Raw genomic sequence first — 19,150 nt, 5'->3', positions numbered from 1 at the left:
ATTTATTGTGTTACTAACAGGACCATAATGACATCCATTATTGAGGATACTATTTTCTAAAACAAGATTGAGACATTTATATTACACATATTAAAACCATCAAATATATAGAAGAAAAAATATACAAATTTTAATATTTACTTTATATTCATGGCTTCTTCTAAATTTGTATCAACTACTTTTCGTTTAATGCAGTCAAAAGTACCGTTGCAAATGACCATGAAGTTCTAATAACCTATAAATTTTGCGTTTGCTGCAAGTCATCTAACGAAATTTCACACTTAACAGTAAAATATATATTGTGAAGAAATTTAAATGATACCATAGCGTAAGTTTCCATTGAGAGTGTCACTAGTGAAGCAGCTGTCAAGTGATTTCTTTTTTTGGCACGTATCATGATCATCAGCAGGAACTTTCGAGCTTTCAAGGGCATTTTGTACCATTCAATAAAATACCTAATATAAATTAAAAAAAGGTTTTAAATGTACATTAATTTTAATAACTTTCCCCTCAAAGAAGCTCACAACTTATACGAATTGAATGCCAATAAGATATGATACTTGAAGGGATAGTTATACAGTTAAGGCAATAGTAGTATGGACACTCCAATTACTTAAGTTTGGTTAGTCTGCACAGCAAGAAAGAAGAGTTATGAATAAATTTTTTCATTTTGATGTATTTAACATGGGGTCTTACTCTTGTAGTAAATTGCACTAATGTTTAATATCCAAAGCAATTACGGTTCAGATTTTAAAGAGAAAGAAATATCTGTCAAAAATAATGATTGGTTTTGTACGTATAAGTGTATTCATTTGGACATCTAACGAGTGTAGGAGAATGATTGACGATTTATTTTAGTAGCTCCGTAATAATAATACATTGATTTGATTATTAGGGACGAGTATAAACTGTTTTCAATCTCATTGCTGTGTGATTAACAAAGCCATACAATAATCGTCTTAGATTTTATTAGTAGCGTTTTGAACTTATGGTTATAACTATGGTAACTTCCAAAAAAAATGTTCTCCAGAAACAGAAGATCCAATTAGTCAAAATTAATTTTCGTATCTTATATAGATATGTAAAATATTTAGACAAATATAGTCGTAAATCTTTAACAGTTGTAAAATACGTGTATCCTGAAATATATTATATATACGTGTAAAATATATCATCCGTGGTTCAATATCAGAAAGATTAATTGTAACTACGTTTGCTGGGATTTTAATTTTTTTTTTTAGCCGCGGGTTACTGTGACAGTCTATTGGTCTATTCGCTTTGAGCGTAATTTTGAAACAGCGCCCCTATTGAGCAACTTGGGAACGATTGGTCGGATTAGAAAAGGATAGTGCTATGTATTTAGCAAATGTGTCAACCATATATAGAGATTATACTATCTCTATGATGTCAACACACCAAAACAAACCAAAAATTACGCTGTTTCAAAAATGTGCTCAAAGAGAATATCACCGGGGCCATCCATCTCACCACCTATGTGTGCAGAGGGTGTATTGCCGCACCTATTTCCAAACTCTTGATTAATATCACACCTAATCATACTATGGGCACAATGCGAATATCTCCGGTGAAACGCTTGTTTTTTTTTATCTCATCTCATGTTTTTACATTGATTTACATTTTTTGTTTTATATTGAGTTCAGTAGCTTCTTTGGTTTTCGATAAGAAGGATCAGAAGATTTTCTTAAAGTATTCTTAAATTTTTCAAATGCACATTTTACTCGTAACTTGTACAAAAGCAAGTTAAAAATAGTTTCATTAATTTGGCATTCAATTAATTAGTAAATGAGATGTGAGCTTTTTTGTGAATAAAAAAAAAAAAAAATTACGCTGCTATTAAAAAGTCATCACAGCTTTTTAGCACTTGCTCCCCGGTTGCGTTCAAAGTAAGTAAGTATAAGCAGAATTGTGCCAACATAAAGATAAGACGTATAACTTGAGGTGTATTGTTCAGATGGTTTTTAATCTAAAAGATAGAAAATATCAATAAGTAACATTTGTCCTTTTTGAGGGAGAAAATTTACATTATTTATACTAACGTCAAATATGAGAATGGCCATGCATGCCAAGCCCATGAATTCGGTAACGAATAATGGCCCACTAAAAGTATTTTCTATTAATTCCAGATAGCTAAAAAAATTGAAGATACGATTATCAAACCTAGTATATTTTTTAGAAGCTTTAAAAAATTGTGTGCTTTCGTATACCTTATGGCCTGGTTGTGCTCTCGTATGGCATTAATTAAATTCGAAACAAGATCATCCTGAGTCAAGTGGAAGTTCTTTGCTCTGGGTTTCATCACGTTTTCCAAACGATACCTGTCGGGGATTGGCAAAAAAATATATGTAACGAAAAAAAAATATAAAAATAGTCCAGGTCACAATCTGGAATACGTTGAAAAAAATATCTGAATTCGATATTTTTGCATGATCTGAAGCAAAATGATCTCCTTAATACATATTTGCATGTTTCTAATTCTAAAAGTTGGTCCAAAATTGTTTGAAAATCCAAGACCAAAAATCGAATCCATATACTTTTTCCAACGAATTTTAGTTTTCGACCTGGACTAAAAAAAAAAACTACGTGGGCTGAGTTACCGTGCAATCGCATAGAGAGCACAGACATGCCGAACGTTGGCGATGAAGGTTCTACTAAAGGCCATGTAAGCCAAGTTTATGAGGATCATCGATGAGAAAAAGTGTGCGAAAACTTGGTAGTGTTGGAAGGCTTGGCTAATAATCAAGCAGTGACAGTAGTAGGGGAAGTCGTATGAATAGCCCGTTGACTCGGTAGGTTCGAGGAGTCGTGGCAGAAAAGGGACTAATGTTGTCACTATAAACGACACCACGAGGAATACTGCAAGAATATTTTGATGGGCGATTGTGTTGGTATTTCATAAAGGTAAGGTTCATATGATTATTCGAACCAAGTTATTTTTTCTTGGATCAAATTAATTTTTTACATACGTAAGGACACGACGATATGATCTTGGCCACTCTTTGTGTGCTTCTCGAGAATGGCACGCTCGTTTGTGTCGCTTATCTCCCGCCAGTCTTTCAAGATTCGTTCGTACAAAAATTTTGTCTACGTTCAAGAAGAAAAATACTTAATGCCTATGAAGGTGAATAAATTAAGGACAAATAAAAAAAAAATAAATAAATAAATAAAGAATTGGAAGGCCATGCTACAGGTTTGATATCAATGAGTGAGTATGAGAAATATTTGTTATTTAAACATTTCACAACCATTTAAAACAAACAAAAAATATTTTGAAACAGCAATATTTTAATGGTTATTTTTATGTTAGCCAAATAAAAACATATTACCGTGCTCTGATGTGTGTACAAAATAACGTTATTCACAGTGCCTCCCAAAACGAAAACAAAAATGACCAACGTCTCGAGGATGATTATCACGTCCGTGCTCCATTCCTGCATCAATCCAGACAGCTATTAAGAGACAATTTATAATTAACGTAAGTTTATTTTAGTAAGTAGAGGTGAATGATTAACAATAAAATTTTGTCATACCAGAGCAAACAAGAAAGAAAAACCTGTTAGGGCGAAAATGGTAAAGGTGATGAAATTTTTCATCTTCGATTGATAAGGCCACACACCGCAAACTTGTGCCATGAATTTATTAACTTTGAAATAAGGACCGTCGAATATACTGGTCATATTGGAGAGCAGCTTATCAAATGCTACGACTCTGTTTCTGAACGCCAACTGGTATCTTGACAAAAATTTTATTTCAAATCATCCACAAGTAGCACAAAAACTTCCTTCACTAAAAACTTTAAATCGATGTTTTCTAATAAAGTTCGTTATTTTTCTCCATTAACCGTTGAGGCAATCATAAAAAAATTACTTTTTTCTTTAAATGAAAAAGTTTCCCAACGGTCTTAAAGGCGAATTTTTGTACCTTGCATATTTTATGAACTTGAGTTCAAGCAGCATCAGTTTTATAAATGGGATCATAAAATGTTTCAAGCCTCTGGGTTTAAAAAAGGTAATGGTACGTGGACACGTTCTTAAATAAATTCATTCCAAAATTACGAAACTTCAATTTTTACTTCAAGTATATAATTGTACTCTTATTAATAGAATTAGTCCATAAGAACATGAAATATAGTACTTTAATTGACTACAATAAAAAAAACAAAAAACGAAAAAAGTTTTGTAAGTATCGTAATTAAACGTAATGTCGAAAACTATCGACTATTTTGATGAAAGTTGTAACAAAAACTGTTTGAGATTAAATATTGTAAATCGTTGAATAATTTTTAATCCTATTCTTTTATGAACAAAAATTTTAATTTTATTACATGGATAGCCTACAAACTTCGTTAATAGTTTTCAAGATAAAAAATAGTTATCTACTATTTCCAGTTTAGTTTATACATCTTTAAAATTTTCATACTTTTATTGATGCTTCAAACTGAAGATGTACATACGAGATTTACGAGATATACGTACAAATTTTTCTATAAATTTCAAGTGATTTCCTTTTTTTTAATTAATGAAAAGTTATTTTTACTTTCTAAAAAACTTTACTGATCCATGCCGTAACATTTTAGAAGTATATCGCTGCACCTCGCTGCACCCCCGTAGGATGGATGACTGAGTCGTTTGAGAGGAACTTGCGCACGTAAGGCACTCGAGAAAATAGGAGAAAAATTACGGGGACAAAGGGATAAGATGGTATCATGCAAAAAGTATGCCATACCAAAAAAAAAGCAAAACTTGACCTTTTCTTGATTTTGACTTCAGAACTTGGCGATTCATTAAAAAAAAAGTTTGAATTAAAAATTAGTTTTTGTTAAAAGGCATTTTTTATAGAGATTGAGGATCATTTATTGCTTCGTATTAATTTATGGAAAAAGAAAGAAAGTGGTCAAGAAAAAAAAAAGTCACTTACAGAAGATACTTTTCGTCTCTTTATTGCAGTTTTATATGCATACAAAGTTTATCTAACAAAAATAAGCGAAGCTGGGGAATACATGCGACATTGTCGTCAAACTAGCCTCTTGATGTTCATTTCATTGTGAAAGTCATCGAGCGACTGCTCCCACCGTTCCTCGAAATACACCGACAGCAAAAACTTGGCGCTCTTGCCCGTCCTTATGGCCCAAGGTAGATGATAATTCAAGTACAGCTGCCTCTGCCTGCCAACAAAAAATAAAATCAACTTATGATTTTGTCGCGCTCCACGATACATTATTACAATCTCGTGTATTAGTTGTTTTCGATGTTACTGACTTTGATTTAAGCCGGGCAGCGCCAAAAATGGCACCAGCCACGCACATCGGTAGCCTCAGCTGCAAGCCCTCGACCCACTTGACCGCGACCTCGCCCAGCATTGTCGTCGGCATCAAGAGCACTGCGTGGAACACGTCGTGCACCTCGCGGTAACGCTGCATCACGTAGGCGAGCTCGATATCATCGACGAACTGCACCGGCGGCCTATCGTCCGGCGACACTTTCTGGGTAACACAAAAAATTCACAGGCCACACCTGCAGGTATTTAAGAGGAGCATTGCGGCCACCTATACTTTGGTAAACGCGTGTGCTCATTCACGGCCCAATTCCCATAGGATGACGGTCAAAGAACTCACATTGACTCGCAAAAAGTCCGCGTAGGTCCTGCCAACCGTGCCCCCGGGCAGGGCTTCCAACCTACCGATGTCGAGGGTGCTGGTGTTGATCCGCGGCTTATTCTCGAGGAGTCGGCGGCCCTCGGCGCTCTGGCTCATGCGCTCGCGACAGTGGACCAGCGCTCCCTCGCCCGTCGTCTCGCCCAGGCAAGCTATCATGTCACCCCGGTACGGATTCGTGATGGAGATGGCGGCCGAGCCCAGGGCTAACATACCCCGCTGTAGTCGGGACAGCTCGATGTGGTTGCGGCTGTACGACTCGGTGAAATCTGAGTGCGAGGTGCTGCGCTGGTGCTGCTGTTGTTCGGGTTGGTTCCGTGCAGCACCTGTGGAACGAAATGGGTTACTCTGAGGGTTTCGATGTGGGTGTCCGTTGCGTTTCGAAACCAATTGGGGCAACTACATTGCATGTGCGCACTCTCATTCGTTTTATTAACTTGTATAATGAAAATGTAACAAATAAAAACCAAGCAAATTTTTACAATTGTTAATCATCTTCAAGTACTCGAAAGTTTCATAGTCATTAACAAATATTAGATGTTATAAGACGTATGAATATCAATTAGTCATAATTTATTCAGTTTTTTTAAAAACTTTTTTCTTAATTATCATCCAAGACGAAAAAAAAGAGGAAAAAATCAATAACAGTTATTAAATTTCGTTTCCCCGGCGTGATATTTTAAATGCTCATGAGTACTTTACCAAATAATTTCACTTTTAAATTAAAAAAAAAAAATCATAGGGAAATTATATTAAACACCATAACGATAAATACTGCTGTGTGAAATGCTAATAAACCTCACTTGTGCTGATGTTACATTGAATGTGCAATTTAATAAAATTTTTTGTTTTTATTCGCGAACAGGTGCAATTTTAGTTGAACGTTATAGTTTATGCGTACAGAGAAAGTGATGAAACAGTAAAATCTAGAATATTTTAACAAGTTTGACATTGTCCCGGTGATGACTATGCCAATCCAAACTGTTTGAAATTAAATTTTTCCGTCGTCACCATTTCAACTGCTAGACTAAAGCGCTTATCTTATCAACAGCGTGCGGATGCGCCGTTAAATGTATTTGGGCAGATGCGTGCATTAGAGCTCCGAAATAGAATGTTAGAATGTTATTGCTTCAAGAAATTTCGAATTGGTTATTTTTCACTTGTCGATAAAAAGACTCTTTTTCGCTTTTACTAATTGTTGTTTTTTCATTTAATAAATAAACTCTCATTGAATAATCGATATTTCCTGATGATGAAACTACTTAAACAACGAAAAACTCGTTACATGATAACTAAACGAGTAAATATTTGATAAAGCAATTGCTCCAACGAGCAGTCATAAAATTGTTTATAAACTGGCGTGATGTAAGAAGTTTGTATTCAAATAAGAAACAACAAAGACGATTTATGTATGTAGCATTTTTATTGTAGTAATTTTATTCTTTCATTCCTTTCTTTGTACACGCAAAACAATAGGAACATAATTAAAACTCTCGCGTTTACATAACTTACGCAATTATCTAAAGAAAAAGAAAAACAAACAATTTTAAATCGATCTATTTGGTGTATATCAATGCTGTAAAAAAAAAAGTCACTGTATACTATGGCACGTGTCGTCCAGGTATCAGTAACTTAACTTTGGCTCTAATGACGCACATTATATACCTACAAATAACAAAAACATGTATAAACTTCAAGAGTAAAAAATACTCGAAGGAATGATTAAAAAGAAAAATAAAAAGTAATCCATCAAATGGCACCAATCGTCAATTGCACTACTGCAAAACTTTCTCCATTCATTTTGGCAACATAACATGATTGGCATGACAATTGACTATCAAATGTATGTAAATATCATTCGGCTGCCAGCTGAGAGCAAAAACAATTGATCACAACTATGAAGTCCCTTGAACATTCAACATCGTTCATAGCCAAACTATGCTGTTAACAACGAATTCACGTGCTCATTCTCTCTCCATTTCGTTAACAAAACTTTGCTCTTTAAAAAAAATATATATATATATGTTCGAAGATCACGATTATCGTAATTATTTACAAAAACGCAATTTACAAATGTGTAAAAATAATCTTTTCGGCGATGTGCGCTTATTTGCAGCTTATGCTGAAACAATGACATTTCACTCCTAAGCGAATAAGCACTCAAAGTGACACTCTTACAAAACCAAGCATAAGATCATATATTTCTCTTCAGCGTCTTCAGTTACAAAATAATTATCTTTCCTTTTAAAACAAAAATCCACTCTATTCACCTCGGATGAGTCTAGTAAACGTCGAATCTTACCCTTGCAGCTTAGCTAGAACGCTCGAAAAAATAAGAAATCAACTACACGATCAGCAGTCTATTATTGTCCTGCTCCTCCTTGAGGGGCGCGTACTTTGGTTCCGCGGGCTCGGCTTTTCTGCGAAAAGTCACCCACGTGTAAATGAGACTGCCCAGGACGCTAAGATTCAGGCCGAAAAAGTTCAGCCACGAGAATACGTAGTCGCCGCCGATCATCATACCAAGGTACGTGACGGATATGTTCTTCAGACAACCGATGATCGTCGTGGTCAGGGCGGAATTGTAATACGTGCAGAGTATCACGCTATAAGATAGGACGAAACCAAGGAAGCACGACATGGCGAATTGTACGAGGAAGAGGGTGCTCGTCCAGTGCGGGAATTGGACCGATTTGTCGATGTCACCTGTGAACCAGGCAGCCAGTATCGCGGGTACAACCATGAACAGCGAGTTGTAGTACATGAGGCCGTACTTGCCGAGTTCCTTGGAGTCGAGTTTTTGCTTCATGTAGACCCCGTTGGCCGCGGTGAAGAAGTCGTTCAGCAAAATGAAGACGTAGCCCTCGAGGTTGAAGGCCAGGTCGTTTAGAGCCGCCAGTAGGGCTCCTACTATCATAGTGTACACGCTCAGCTGAACCGAAGTGTTGGCCTTGACGCCGAGGATGTAGTACTCGCCTATCATGGTCATCAGTATGCTGAATCTCCTGAGTGCGGTGAACATTGGCAGGCTCAGCTGCTTCGTGCCTCCGAGGCCAAAGATCATGTTGCAGATGTAGATTAACGGTAGGGGACAAATCTTTTGGAAGGTTGAACGCTCTAGGCCTGGGAAGTCGATGTAGCCGAGGGCTCGAGCTAAAAAGAGCACGAAGATTGTGGCCAGCATCTGTCCGATGCCCAAGACTTGGAAGGAGGGAAAGTTGAATGAGGTCAGGACTGTTTTGTTGACCACTGTGATCATCAGGGAGGAGAAACCATACCCCAAGGCCGAGACCACCTGCATGAAGACTAAGCTCTGCTTGAACTTAAACATTATTATGGCTAGTCCTAATCTATCTAGAATAATAAATACAGGCTGACTAACGGAGCAAGTTATTACTCATGCTATGATTTCGCAGTAAGCTGTAGTAACGATAAGCACTCCATGTTTTTTAGTCAAATCACGCGCGCGTGTGTTTATAACGAGTGTATTTGCTGTTTAAATGAACCTACACGTGGATAGTGCCAGTTTGGTCCTCTTGACTCTCAGCGACTTTGGTGCAATGCAATGGGTGAACAGTGTCAGCATGATTGTAGCTGTCCCTGATTGCGTGAATCGATGAGGATAACTGATCTTGAATACTAATAAGATCTGAAAAATATAATTTGCGTCATTTTCAAAACTGATTTGTCTAAGCCTTTGGACATCTTTGCAACATTTTTTTCTCAACAAACACATAACATTAATTGTTCATAACGTATTGTTGACACACTTTTAAAATAATTGAATTAAAATATAATTCATTCATGCAATTCTTAGGAACCATTAAAACTCTTAAGACATGACTTATCAAAGAATCAATACTGGATGATAAGAATGAAAAGTTCAGATGTTGTAAAAGTGAGTGTTCATGAAGAACCTGATCTTATCTCCAGATGTAACAGAATCAAATAGCTACGTTTAACAGCATATAATCGTTTCAAGCTATAAGTTATGTCATGGTTATTTATAACTGGCGTCACTGAAGAATGTTCAATAAATAAACTACTCATCAACCAGGGTAGTTACTTTTTCTAAAAAAAAACACTTTGAATTGTAAAACTTCTTCATAAGATACTTGCAAACAAGAACTTAACTTTTATTTTTTTCAGTGACAACATCAAAAAACTTCATTTTGGTATTTCATCTTAAAACACAGATAAATCAACAGTCCCACAAAAAAATGATGAATAAAAATCGCACGAGTTGTACTTAGTGAAATGGATGAAAAAACATTTGCGATAACAATTCAACAGCCTTTTCTCTTAATTTAGCCACGACATGCAACAAAAAAAAAAAAAAAAAACAAAAAACAATTTACAATAAAAGTTTACAAGCTGTTATAATTACTTACCTACTCCTAGACACACAGCCCTGAGATCACTGGTGTTGTCAATATCAGGATTCAAGATCAACAAATGTATCCACACGCGATGACAATAGCATCCGGAGAGATGTTTGTACTTTTTATATCGCAACAGTGAATCGGACGTGCCGACGAGTATGTATTAGGTAGTTTTTGCTGTTCGCATTGCAACTGTACGTAAGTAAAAGGTACAAGTAACTGAACTACCGAAGTTTCTGCCTTTTTTTACGTCAATGTCAAACTCGCCCCGCACGTTCGAAGGTTATGTTATGTACTCCCTTCCTCTTCTTCTTCTCTCCTCTTTTCTGGCGCCGGTTGTCTGCTGCAGTGACGAAGACGAATTGTATTGTGTATGTTACGACTCACTTACGTAGATTTTTTTTATTCCACGCTTTTCCATTAGTAGTAAGTACTTAGTGGCATGGAATCTAGTATTAGTTAGTGAAAAAATCTATTGGATACCTAGTTGTAAGTGAATGAATTAAACATAATTGGTAAATGATGAAACCGCTTCGCCCCAGGCCAAATTACCTGCCACTCGGGAGATTTTTCAGTGGCAAGGCTAAAGAGGATAAACGTCTAAAACAGTTAGTACATCAATCATATTTACAAATGATAATTACTCTATGCGTTCGTAGGTATAGCTGAAAGAAAAAAAAATCCTGATTAAATTCCCAGTCATGTTTGCTAGTTTGCTAAGAATATATGTATATATTTTTATGAATAAGAAGTACTTTTTATGTCTGGTAATGATTGTTTTTGCTGTAATCTATTAATAATGTACCCACAGGAGTTCTTTTTTTATGATTCGTTGGTAAAGTTTTGATTTTGACAATCATCTACTGAATTGATTTTAAATAACGAACGCTCTCCTGAACTGTTACTGCTGTTCAAGTTGAGTATTATATTTTACATTGCAGAGAAAAATGGAATACTGTAGTAGGACTAGAAATACACGCACAAATTTCCTCTCAGTCAAAATTGTTTTCTGGTGCCAGTACAAAATTTGGAACTCCAGTTAATTCCTGTGTCTCTTTTTTTGACTGCGCAACACCAGGAACATTGCCTGTAAGTTTAATTGTAATGAATCAAGATTCTTTGAAAGTATCAACAACAGCACCTTTTATAGGTTTTAAACAGGAAATGTGTTGAAGCGGGGGTGGTAACTGCACTTGCCTTATCATGCAAAATAAATGAGTTCTCGCTCTTTGACAGAAAACATTACTTTTATGCAGATTTGCCTGTAAGTGGGTTTTGTACAAAGCACCCTTGAATTTTATCAAGTTGTGTGCTTATCGCGCAAGACTATCCAAATTTTTAAATAATATAAAATTCGCACAACAGGCTGGTTATCAAATCACACAACAGCAAAAGCCCCTAGCAATCGATGGTGTAGTTAATTTTCATGTATTTACTCCAGGAGTTCACAAAGAGCCTTATTTAAAATCATCCAAATTAAAACAGTTGCAGTTAGAACAAGACAGTGGAAAATCAATTCACGATGGCTCATACAAAATGTAAATTTATTATTAAAGTACGTGAACACCTTTTGAATGATTTTGTCTCGTAACTTTCTGAATTCGATGTTTTTAGGAGCCTAATTAATTTAAATAGAGCTGGAATTCCCTTGATGGAATTTGTGTTTGAACCAGATTTGAGTGATGGGGAAGAGGCAGCTGCTCTAGTCAAAGAGCTTAAACTTATCCTAGAAAGATTAAATACGTGCTCATGTCGAATGGATGGTATGCATATCAGTAACATAAAAAAAACTTTTGCTTTCAAAGAATATATTACAAGGACAGAATATTTTAGAGGGAGCGTTGAGAATCGATGCAAACGTGTCAATTAACAAACTTGATGAATCTTTGGGTGTGAGAACGGAAATAAAAAATATTGGAAGTGTTCGAGCAGTTGCATCTGCCATCAATTATGAAATTAAACGTCAGATAAATGAAAGAGAAAAAGGAAATCTTATTGTCAATGAAACGCGAACCTGGGACGTTGCGGCTAATAAAACTGTTCCTATGAGAAGTAAAGAGGAGAAATTAGTAAAAATTTAACTATATTTTTTTTTCAAACTAATTTTTTCAAAAATTTTGGTGTTACTTATGATTTCTTTATTATTAGGATTATCGCTTTATGCCAGAACCAAATTTACCACCACTTTACATTCATTTGGACGAAAATTCGGAAAATGTATTTAATTTGGTAGATGCTCCATATTTAAAAAGCCATATTCCTGAAATGCCACAGGAAACTCGAGATAAACTTGCCACACACTACAAAGTTCACAAAGCTTTAATCCTTGTATTGGTTGTATGTACACTTTTTTTTGTTTTAATATCCTGAATATTTAAAAATTACATTAAATATTCACCGGTGTTGTTATCTAGAATGAGCCAGCTCTTTTGGATTTGTTCTTCTATATTGTTGGCGAAAACAAAAAACGAACACCACAAGTAGTTGCTAAAACTTTAGTTTATCAACTTTTAGCATTTTTGTACAAAAACAAGTTAAATTTGGAATTCGGGTCAGAAATATTGATTTTCTTTTTTTTATTGTAAATTAATAAGAGCGTTAAAAGATATTAAAAATTCTTAATTTTTATTTTCCAGTCACGTTATACGAGATCATCTTGGTCAGCTAATAGACCTGCTTGAATCTCAAAAAATAAATTTGAACATATTCGTTAAGGTTTTAGAAGAAATTTCAAAAAATCCTGATAACTCACCTGAACAGGTACTTGATTTGCGTTAAAAAAAATTTAACTTACAAATGAGTAGATTTCTTATAACTTACGACTTGAACAATAAACTTAACTGAATATGTACTATTTATAGATTATAAAACAAAATAATTGGTTTTTGATCGCTGATGAAGATGAATTAGTGAAAATATGTCAAGATTTGATTGATCATCATCCAAATCAAGTAGAGGAATATAAAAAAGGCAAAAGGAAATTGTTTCGATTTTTTATGAATCAAATTATTAAAGTTACAAACGAAAGAGTAGATATGAAACGTGTTGATGCAATTCTCCATAAATTGTTAGATTAAGGTACATTCTTATGATACTTGTAATATAAAATAAATATTGTTTTTAAATTTTTTAAGCTGTAATTTTAATTGGTAATGGTACTATAGAAATTTGTCAGTACATTATTATCAGTAGGTAATGAAGACCTTTTCATCTGTAGGTACTGAAGAAAAGTACTGTATCAGTCGATAAAGAGGGAATAACATTTTTAGTTATATGTTATCGTTGGAGTATGCCTAGTCGTTATATTTACTGGTTTTATAAAAACAATTTTAATATAAAAAAACTCGATCTGTGTATTGCATGTAGAGTTATCGTTGGATTTCATTATAATGGGTGATAAAATTTTTTTTCTTCACAAAAATATTAATGCTGGAAAATAAACAGTTTTAAATTTGCACGTCATCTTGAATAACTAAGATACAAGCTAGTCAAGTATTTTCATATTCCTTGCAATTAGACGTAATTACTACCATTAAAGACATTATGTTAGAATCAGTTACGTCAGATGTTGCTAGATGGCATATATGGAAAAATACAGTCTATTTTACAATAAAACTTCATTTAATAATAAAAGTCATGATTAAACGTACATGATAAAGTTGAAAAATTTACTCTTAATATTGATGAATAACTATGATCACAGTAAGCGCTATTATTTCTTATAACAAAAATCTTCACTTATTTATAATTAGATATACCTGTTAATAAAAGCGACGTTTACATTAAATTCAAAAAATTTTTTTAATGCTGAAGTATTGACTAAAAATATTTAAATCCATGAAATTGAATGATTTTCTAAAGCTGAAGTAAAAAAAAAAGTAATATCAACGAAATTTCCCGTGATACATTAATGATGAGGTGGTAGCAATAATTGGTGGCATTGAAGGTTTTTATCGGCTGAAAAACAGACGTAAAAAAATAGTTTCTTCTGCGGGGGACTCGGAGGGGAAGGTGACGCGGGGCGATGTAAGGATATAAGCTACTACGCAGCTCTAAATGAGACTATTGTTTAATATAGGATGACAATAGTGGGGCTCAGCCCCCCGCATGCTTTATGTGTCAACCTGTACACTCGTCATCACGAACGAAATGTATCAAGTTTAAATTATTGACTGCCTCGTGACTTTCTTAATAGTTGAAAGGTTTATTCTTTTCTTCCTAAGAATACGAAACAACCATCATTCTTGCATTCCTTTGTCTCTAAGTCTATACGTTTATGCATTGTGGTTTATATATCCCATAGAGTATAATTATATACCTTCATTTTGTGTCATTTTTTGTGCCAAATAAAGTTTATTTTTTCACATATAATAGATTTAAGTATTTTTTCGAATAATTTTCTTATTTTGACTCTCTCGTACCTAAGTATAATTTAATTTTTGCTCCAACGCATCGATAGTCGCATCTAAATAGATTTCTATCGTGCTTTAGTGTTTATTCCCTCTTTTTTTTTTTTTTTAATTTGTATCTATACCTCTGTGTTAAAACATTTTTTTAATTTGTACTTGTATCACCGTTTGTATTTGATTGTTTATGTAGCCATATGTAGATATTGTGTTAGATAAAGATTTCATATTTTAGTGATCATAATATATTCACACGTATGATCGATAACTAAGTTAACAATAAAAACAAAGCGTTTAAAATACATTGAAAGACAGAAGTAAAACAAATAAATTTTCAATGATTTTGTAAAAATTAAGTTTTTTTTAACTTTCTTATCGCATCAATAAATTTTCTTTGTTTTACAAAATATAATTTTAAGTATAATTTCTCTGTGTGATTTCATACAAACGTCTCTCATTTTAACATTTTTAACAGCTATAACACAAACAATCTCTCAACACAGTAACCAACGTTTATACAAGTTTTATGGTTATTATTGTTATAAAATAGTTAAAGCATTTTAATTTCATGGTTCACGAATTAAACTACCTCCAGTGTAATTATAAGGATACAAAATCTACCTGTGCAAGTACTAGTCACATCGGCAAGACGCCCGAGACGTGACTATTGATTTTCAATTCACATTCTTTTTATGTAGAGCCTTACCTCTTCCTTCTTCTACCTCTGAGAAGAAGAAGGCAAAACTATTTTGACTTCCGAGAAATTTCTGTTTGAGTTTACTTGTAAGTTCGTTTTGTTTTTTATTGATTGGGATCACAATTAATTTTCTAAAATGATTAATTTTAAATAGTTGCATGAGAAAGTTAAAATTGGTATAAATTAACTCCGCCTATTTCGTTGTCTTCGATACATTTTTCGACTACTTGTTCTGTCAGCATGAATATGTCATTTTAAAATAATGTACACAAATTACCACAACAATTTTAAACATATTTAGTAAAACTGAAAACTTTATAAAGTTGATAAAATTGATGCGTAGTTTTGATTACGTCATTTTAGTGTACTTCAATATCGCTTTGTGATAATCGATATCTTCCAAGAAGTCGCAGTATCACGTTCAACGAAACTCATGGCAAATTCTGTATGCTCAAATTATTATTATGATGCAGAAAAACTTGTTTTTATGTAAGATAACTGGTACAAGCTGATCCAAGCGTATGATCCATTATGCTAATAATTTATAATGACGCATGTCTTATGTTTCTTTTTATTTAGAAAATTTTCTAATGTAACTCACTCCTACAATTTTCCATTGGTAATTGAAAATTACGTGTGCGATCTACAAATATTCAAGTCTGAGAAATAAAATTTTATACTACTACATTTACATATAAACCTGAAAATTGTTAAACATCATAAATTATCTAATTTAATCAAAACAGTATTGATGTTGATATCTGTTTAGTTATTATTGAAATTTTTTATCTTCTTCTCACATATAATAATTTTTCACTTATTTCGACTCCTATATACAATTACAGTACCATATCAACGTAATGTACCCAAGAATGTCCCTTACACGGTCAATCGTATATATAATTGATACAGCACTAGGCGTTCCACAGAAATACTCCACCAATAGAAAAACACACATATACCGAAGCCTCACGTAAACGTGACTCGTTTAGCCCGACAAAGACTATTCGTTGACATTGGATGGGGGATGTCGACCTTGAGCCATGAAAACCTGCCCCTATCACAGGAACCCCATAATCCTTACTTTCATTCAGTCACATCACTCGTAACAGATATTGCGTTTTCCTATCTGGTACCTATACGAAATAACGTGATTTCATCTTACTCATACACACATATATAGATTGAAAGGTCTGTTAAGTCGTAGTACGTACACACATATACAACAAGATAATGAGGTGGTAGTGAGGGTCAGGCTTTCACGGTTAATCTTTCCCTTTTGTGTAGACATATGTATACATATATGATGTACAACAGCAGCTCTTGACTGCGCGCATGTAAGTGTACAATCCACGGAAGTGGGTGTGTATAGAGAAAAAGGAGGGTCGAGGACAGCTCTGTGTAATATATATTATACGTGCAACGTAGTACGACCCCCTCCACGTTCACCCCTTGATTTGCTCTTGGGGATGAAATGGAGCAGAAGGTGGGAGGTACAACATAGCGAGGGGCCGAGGGGTAAGGGTGAATGAAATAGACGGGGACGGAAGATGAGTGCTCAGCTGGTGGAGAGGGAAATAATGCTCGGAAGAATTTTCGTCGTGGCCTGAATTCGAGTTTGGCAATGTATATGTAATAAAAAATATATGGGTGCATACAGTACGTCGTACGTGTTTCACTCGGGGATTCGTAAATCGTGAGGTGGATCGTAGTTTGATGAAATTTGAATGGTTTTTTTTTTATTTCAAGGATCTTGTGAGATTGTAGAACGTTTGGACGTAAACTCATCGTTTATCCTCCAAATACAGATTTTGCGGATTTCTTTAACCTCTTGCCATGCAAGAGAGTAAGGGGAATGAGTCCTACATTAGGACAATAAAAAATTAAAAGTATAAAAAAAATTAATAAAAAAAAACACTTATTTTATCAAAAACATGAGGTGCGTAAAAATATTTTGTACAAGACAGTAGTAGAACCATAGTTTATTGTCAATGATAATTAATTGGAAGATAGAAATGGTTAGTACAGTGTTGGAAGAATCAGTAAAGGAAGATTTAAGATTTAGTTAAAAAAGAAAAAAAATGTATTAAAAAATATACTAAATTAAAATATTACGGATGATTAAGATAAAAGGAATAAAGTGAAAAAATAAAGGAACAGATTTTTAGAAAAAATTTACTTTTAATTTTATTATTTTTAATTTTGGCTGTAGATATATGAGATAAAAAGTTATAAGTACATAATATAACCTTAAAATAAATCTTTAAAAAAAAAAAAATTATTTTTTGACAAACTATTGCATTTTTATGTTATTTTTGAAAAAATTCGATGAAAACAAACATTGAATAATTTTATTCCATGTTGATGAAAAAAAAAAATACTAAAAATACTAAAAATACTAAAAAGTCAGTAAAAATTGGTTGGTTCTCACTTTTTAATATTGAAAATATGTTTATGAACAATTTTTCGCGTTATTTTACCGAAGATTAGAAAAAAATCCAATATTATTGTAAAGTTCACACACACACACACACACGCGCGTGCATATAAGCTTAACATAAGTTTTTTTCAATTTCATGCATGAATGTAATTAGATAGATCTCATAATTATTTCGATCAATTCGGATTCAACTGCTGATTTATTGGTGTTTTACTTCACTAGCTTGCGTTCCGTATAGATACATTTAATAAAAACTTATATTGAATAAAACTTCTTGTCTAGTTATTTTTTTACAAGAATTAAGTAAACCAAACATTATCACTCTATTATTTTCATATCATATGTACAAAGTTTTAAGCATTTAATTTTTTTAAAAACCTTTTAAACAAACCGCTTGATCCGTCTCTCAGTTCTTAAATTTTAAAAACTAGTAAAGTTTCCTACGTTATTCATTCTTTTGTAGAAAAATTGTTCACACACTATTATTTTTAATAGAATGATTTCTTAACATTATGCTTTTAAAAGTTTTTTGTTCACTAATGATTTTAATCAAAGAAGCATAATTTTCGGTACTCATATTTTGTTTTACGCTTTAAATTGTCTTAAGTAATGGACAAAAAGGAAACATAATTTATACAATTTTGTTATGTGTTATGTTATGAGCAAGTATTAATAATATTTATGAAAGATAACCCTTATACTTACAAGATAAACAATGTAACATAGTTATACATTACTAAATTAGTTTTTTCAAACTGCACAGGTTTTAATGTCCATGATTTTTATCAAATTAGTTCAATGTATTAGTGTCAATTTAGTTAAACAAATTCCTAAGTAATTGGGCAGTTTAAGGACGTTCATATCATATAGTTTTTCTGATAGATGTTGTTGGAACTTTGAACGTACATTCGTTATGCCATAAAGGTATAATATCTCCACACTCAATTTCAGATCGTTGCTCTGTACAGTTTTTTAGATATTTTATTTAAAAAAATCTCAATTAAATATGTAACCTTATGGAAGAATCACGTAAGCTTTCATTTATAAGCAAATGATCTGTTTAGAAATCTATCAATTTTTTTGTGTGGTAGAACACTATTAGATGAACATTATGTTGAATTTTTAAATAGATCCACTGGTTTGTTTTTTAATAAATTAAGAAAGAAGGTGTCGAGTACGTGTAAAAGCGTATATTACATATAGGTGTATTTATATACGAGAAAAACAATTTCCAGTATTGTTGCATGTTTGCTTTCCCCTGTTTTCATCACCCCCTTTGAATCCCCCCCCCCCTCTAAGTATGATGACCTTGTTAAAACTGATGCAGGATTTTTTTGATGCTGAAATTATATAACAAGAATCCTAATTAATTATTATATTGAATGATAGACTGACGAGAATTTACCAACATAAGAAATAAGAAAATCCTATTTTATCGGTCACCGTAATTTTGAGCACCGGTTTTGAGGCAGTGTAGCATTTTCTATGAGTTTACCATTTAACAATAAAATTTAAATCCATTATTTTTATTGAAACAACACATTTTTTTCTTTT

General features: G+C 33.4%; 4 protein-coding genes across 4 annotated transcripts; 1 reads left to right on the top strand and 3 right to left on the bottom strand.

Annotated features, from left to right (window-relative positions):
* Window positions 1-175: 175 nt before the first annotated feature.
* LOC106644751 (uncharacterized) lies at window positions 176-3,695 on the bottom strand. Its single transcript, XM_089598786.1, has 9 exons — window positions 3,549-3,695; window positions 3,340-3,467; window positions 2,985-3,100; window positions 2,616-2,874; window positions 2,226-2,336; window positions 2,058-2,148; window positions 1,848-1,984; window positions 323-455; window positions 176-235 (listed from the first exon to the last, which is right to left on the bottom strand). The coding sequence occupies exons 1-9, from the start codon at window positions 3,693-3,695 to the stop codon at window positions 176-178; spliced, it is 1,182 nt and encodes a 393-aa protein (XP_089454912.1).
* A 1,287-nt stretch (window positions 3,696-4,982) lies between these two features.
* LOC106644759 (ubiquinone biosynthesis protein COQ4 homolog, mitochondrial) lies at window positions 4,983-10,460 on the bottom strand. The gene is made up of 5 exons (XM_014360412.2): window positions 10,063-10,460; window positions 9,182-9,320; window positions 5,633-5,997; window positions 5,277-5,500; window positions 4,983-5,182 (listed from the first exon to the last, which is right to left on the bottom strand). Exons 2-5 carry the CDS (start codon window positions 9,255-9,257, stop codon window positions 5,032-5,034), a joined length of 816 nt encoding a protein of 271 aa, XP_014215898.2. The 5' UTR covers window positions 9,258-9,320; window positions 10,063-10,460; the 3' UTR covers window positions 4,983-5,031.
* LOC106644757 (UDP-sugar transporter UST74c) lies at window positions 7,123-9,188 on the bottom strand. The gene has a single exon (XM_014360411.2). It carries the CDS (start codon window positions 9,000-9,002, stop codon window positions 8,016-8,018), a length of 987 nt encoding a protein of 328 aa, XP_014215897.2. The 5' UTR covers window positions 9,003-9,188; the 3' UTR covers window positions 7,123-8,015.
* GatB (glutamyl-tRNA(Gln) amidotransferase subunit B, mitochondrial) lies at window positions 10,381-13,130 on the top strand. The gene is made up of 10 exons (XM_014360410.2): window positions 10,381-10,661; window positions 10,995-11,142; window positions 11,204-11,317; window positions 11,419-11,591; window positions 11,668-11,816; window positions 11,887-12,122; window positions 12,202-12,390; window positions 12,468-12,604; window positions 12,690-12,813; window positions 12,915-13,130. Exons 1-10 carry the CDS (start codon window positions 10,573-10,575, stop codon window positions 13,128-13,130), a joined length of 1,575 nt encoding a protein of 524 aa, XP_014215896.2. The 5' UTR covers window positions 10,381-10,572.
* Window positions 13,131-19,150: the final 6,020 nt, after the last annotated feature.

Source organism: Copidosoma floridanum, unplaced genomic scaffold (assembly GCF_036245765.1).
Source record: "Copidosoma floridanum isolate Cflo_tuat_1 unplaced genomic scaffold, Cflo_Japanese_pri ptg000006l, whole genome shotgun sequence".
NCBI lineage: Eukaryota > Metazoa > Arthropoda > Insecta > Hymenoptera > Encyrtidae > Copidosoma > Copidosoma floridanum.
This window is presented reverse-complemented; position numbering and strand designations above follow the sequence as displayed.

What these genes read in the sequence shown, in the direction of transcription:
- LOC106644751 (XM_089598786.1), bottom strand. Translation starts at nt 3,695, where the DNA reads ATGACCAGTATATTCGACGGTCCTTATTTCAAAGTTAATAAATTCATG. An exon ending in TTTCTTTCTTGTTTGCTCTG is followed by an intron (nt 3,468 to 3,548) that starts GTATGACAAAAT and finishes GTCTCTTAATAG; the next exon opens with CTGTCTGGATTGATGCAGGA. An exon ending in ACACATCAGAGCACGGTAAT is followed by an intron (nt 3,101 to 3,339) that starts ATGTTTTTATTT and finishes TTGAACGTAGAC; the next exon opens with AAAATTTTTGTACGAACGAA.
- LOC106644757 (XM_014360411.2), bottom strand. Translation starts at nt 9,002, where the DNA reads ATGTTTAAGTTCAAGCAGAGCTTAGTCTTCATGCAGGTGGTCTCGGCC.
- LOC106644759 (XM_014360412.2), bottom strand. Translation starts at nt 9,257, where the DNA reads ATGCTGACACTGTTCACCCATTGCATTGCACCAAAGTCGCTGAGAGTC. An exon ending in CAAACTGGCACTATCCACGT is followed by an intron (nt 5,998 to 9,181) that starts GTAGGTTCATTT and finishes TTCGTTCCACAG; the next exon opens with GTGCTGCACGGAACCAACCC. An exon ending in GCTGCCCGGCTTAAATCAAA is followed by an intron (nt 5,183 to 5,276) that starts GTCAGTAACATC and finishes TTTTGTTGGCAG; the next exon opens with GCAGAGGCAGCTGTACTTGA.
- GatB (XM_014360410.2), top strand. Translation starts at nt 10,573, where the DNA reads ATGATGAAACCGCTTCGCCCCAGGCCAAATTACCTGCCACTCGGGAGA. An exon ending in AAGTTAAATTTGGAATTCGG is followed by an intron (nt 12,605 to 12,689) that starts GTCAGAAATATT and finishes TTTATTTTCCAG; the next exon opens with TCACGTTATACGAGATCATC. An exon ending in CTGATAACTCACCTGAACAG is followed by an intron (nt 12,814 to 12,914) that starts GTACTTGATTTG and finishes TACTATTTATAG; the next exon opens with ATTATAAAACAAAATAATTG.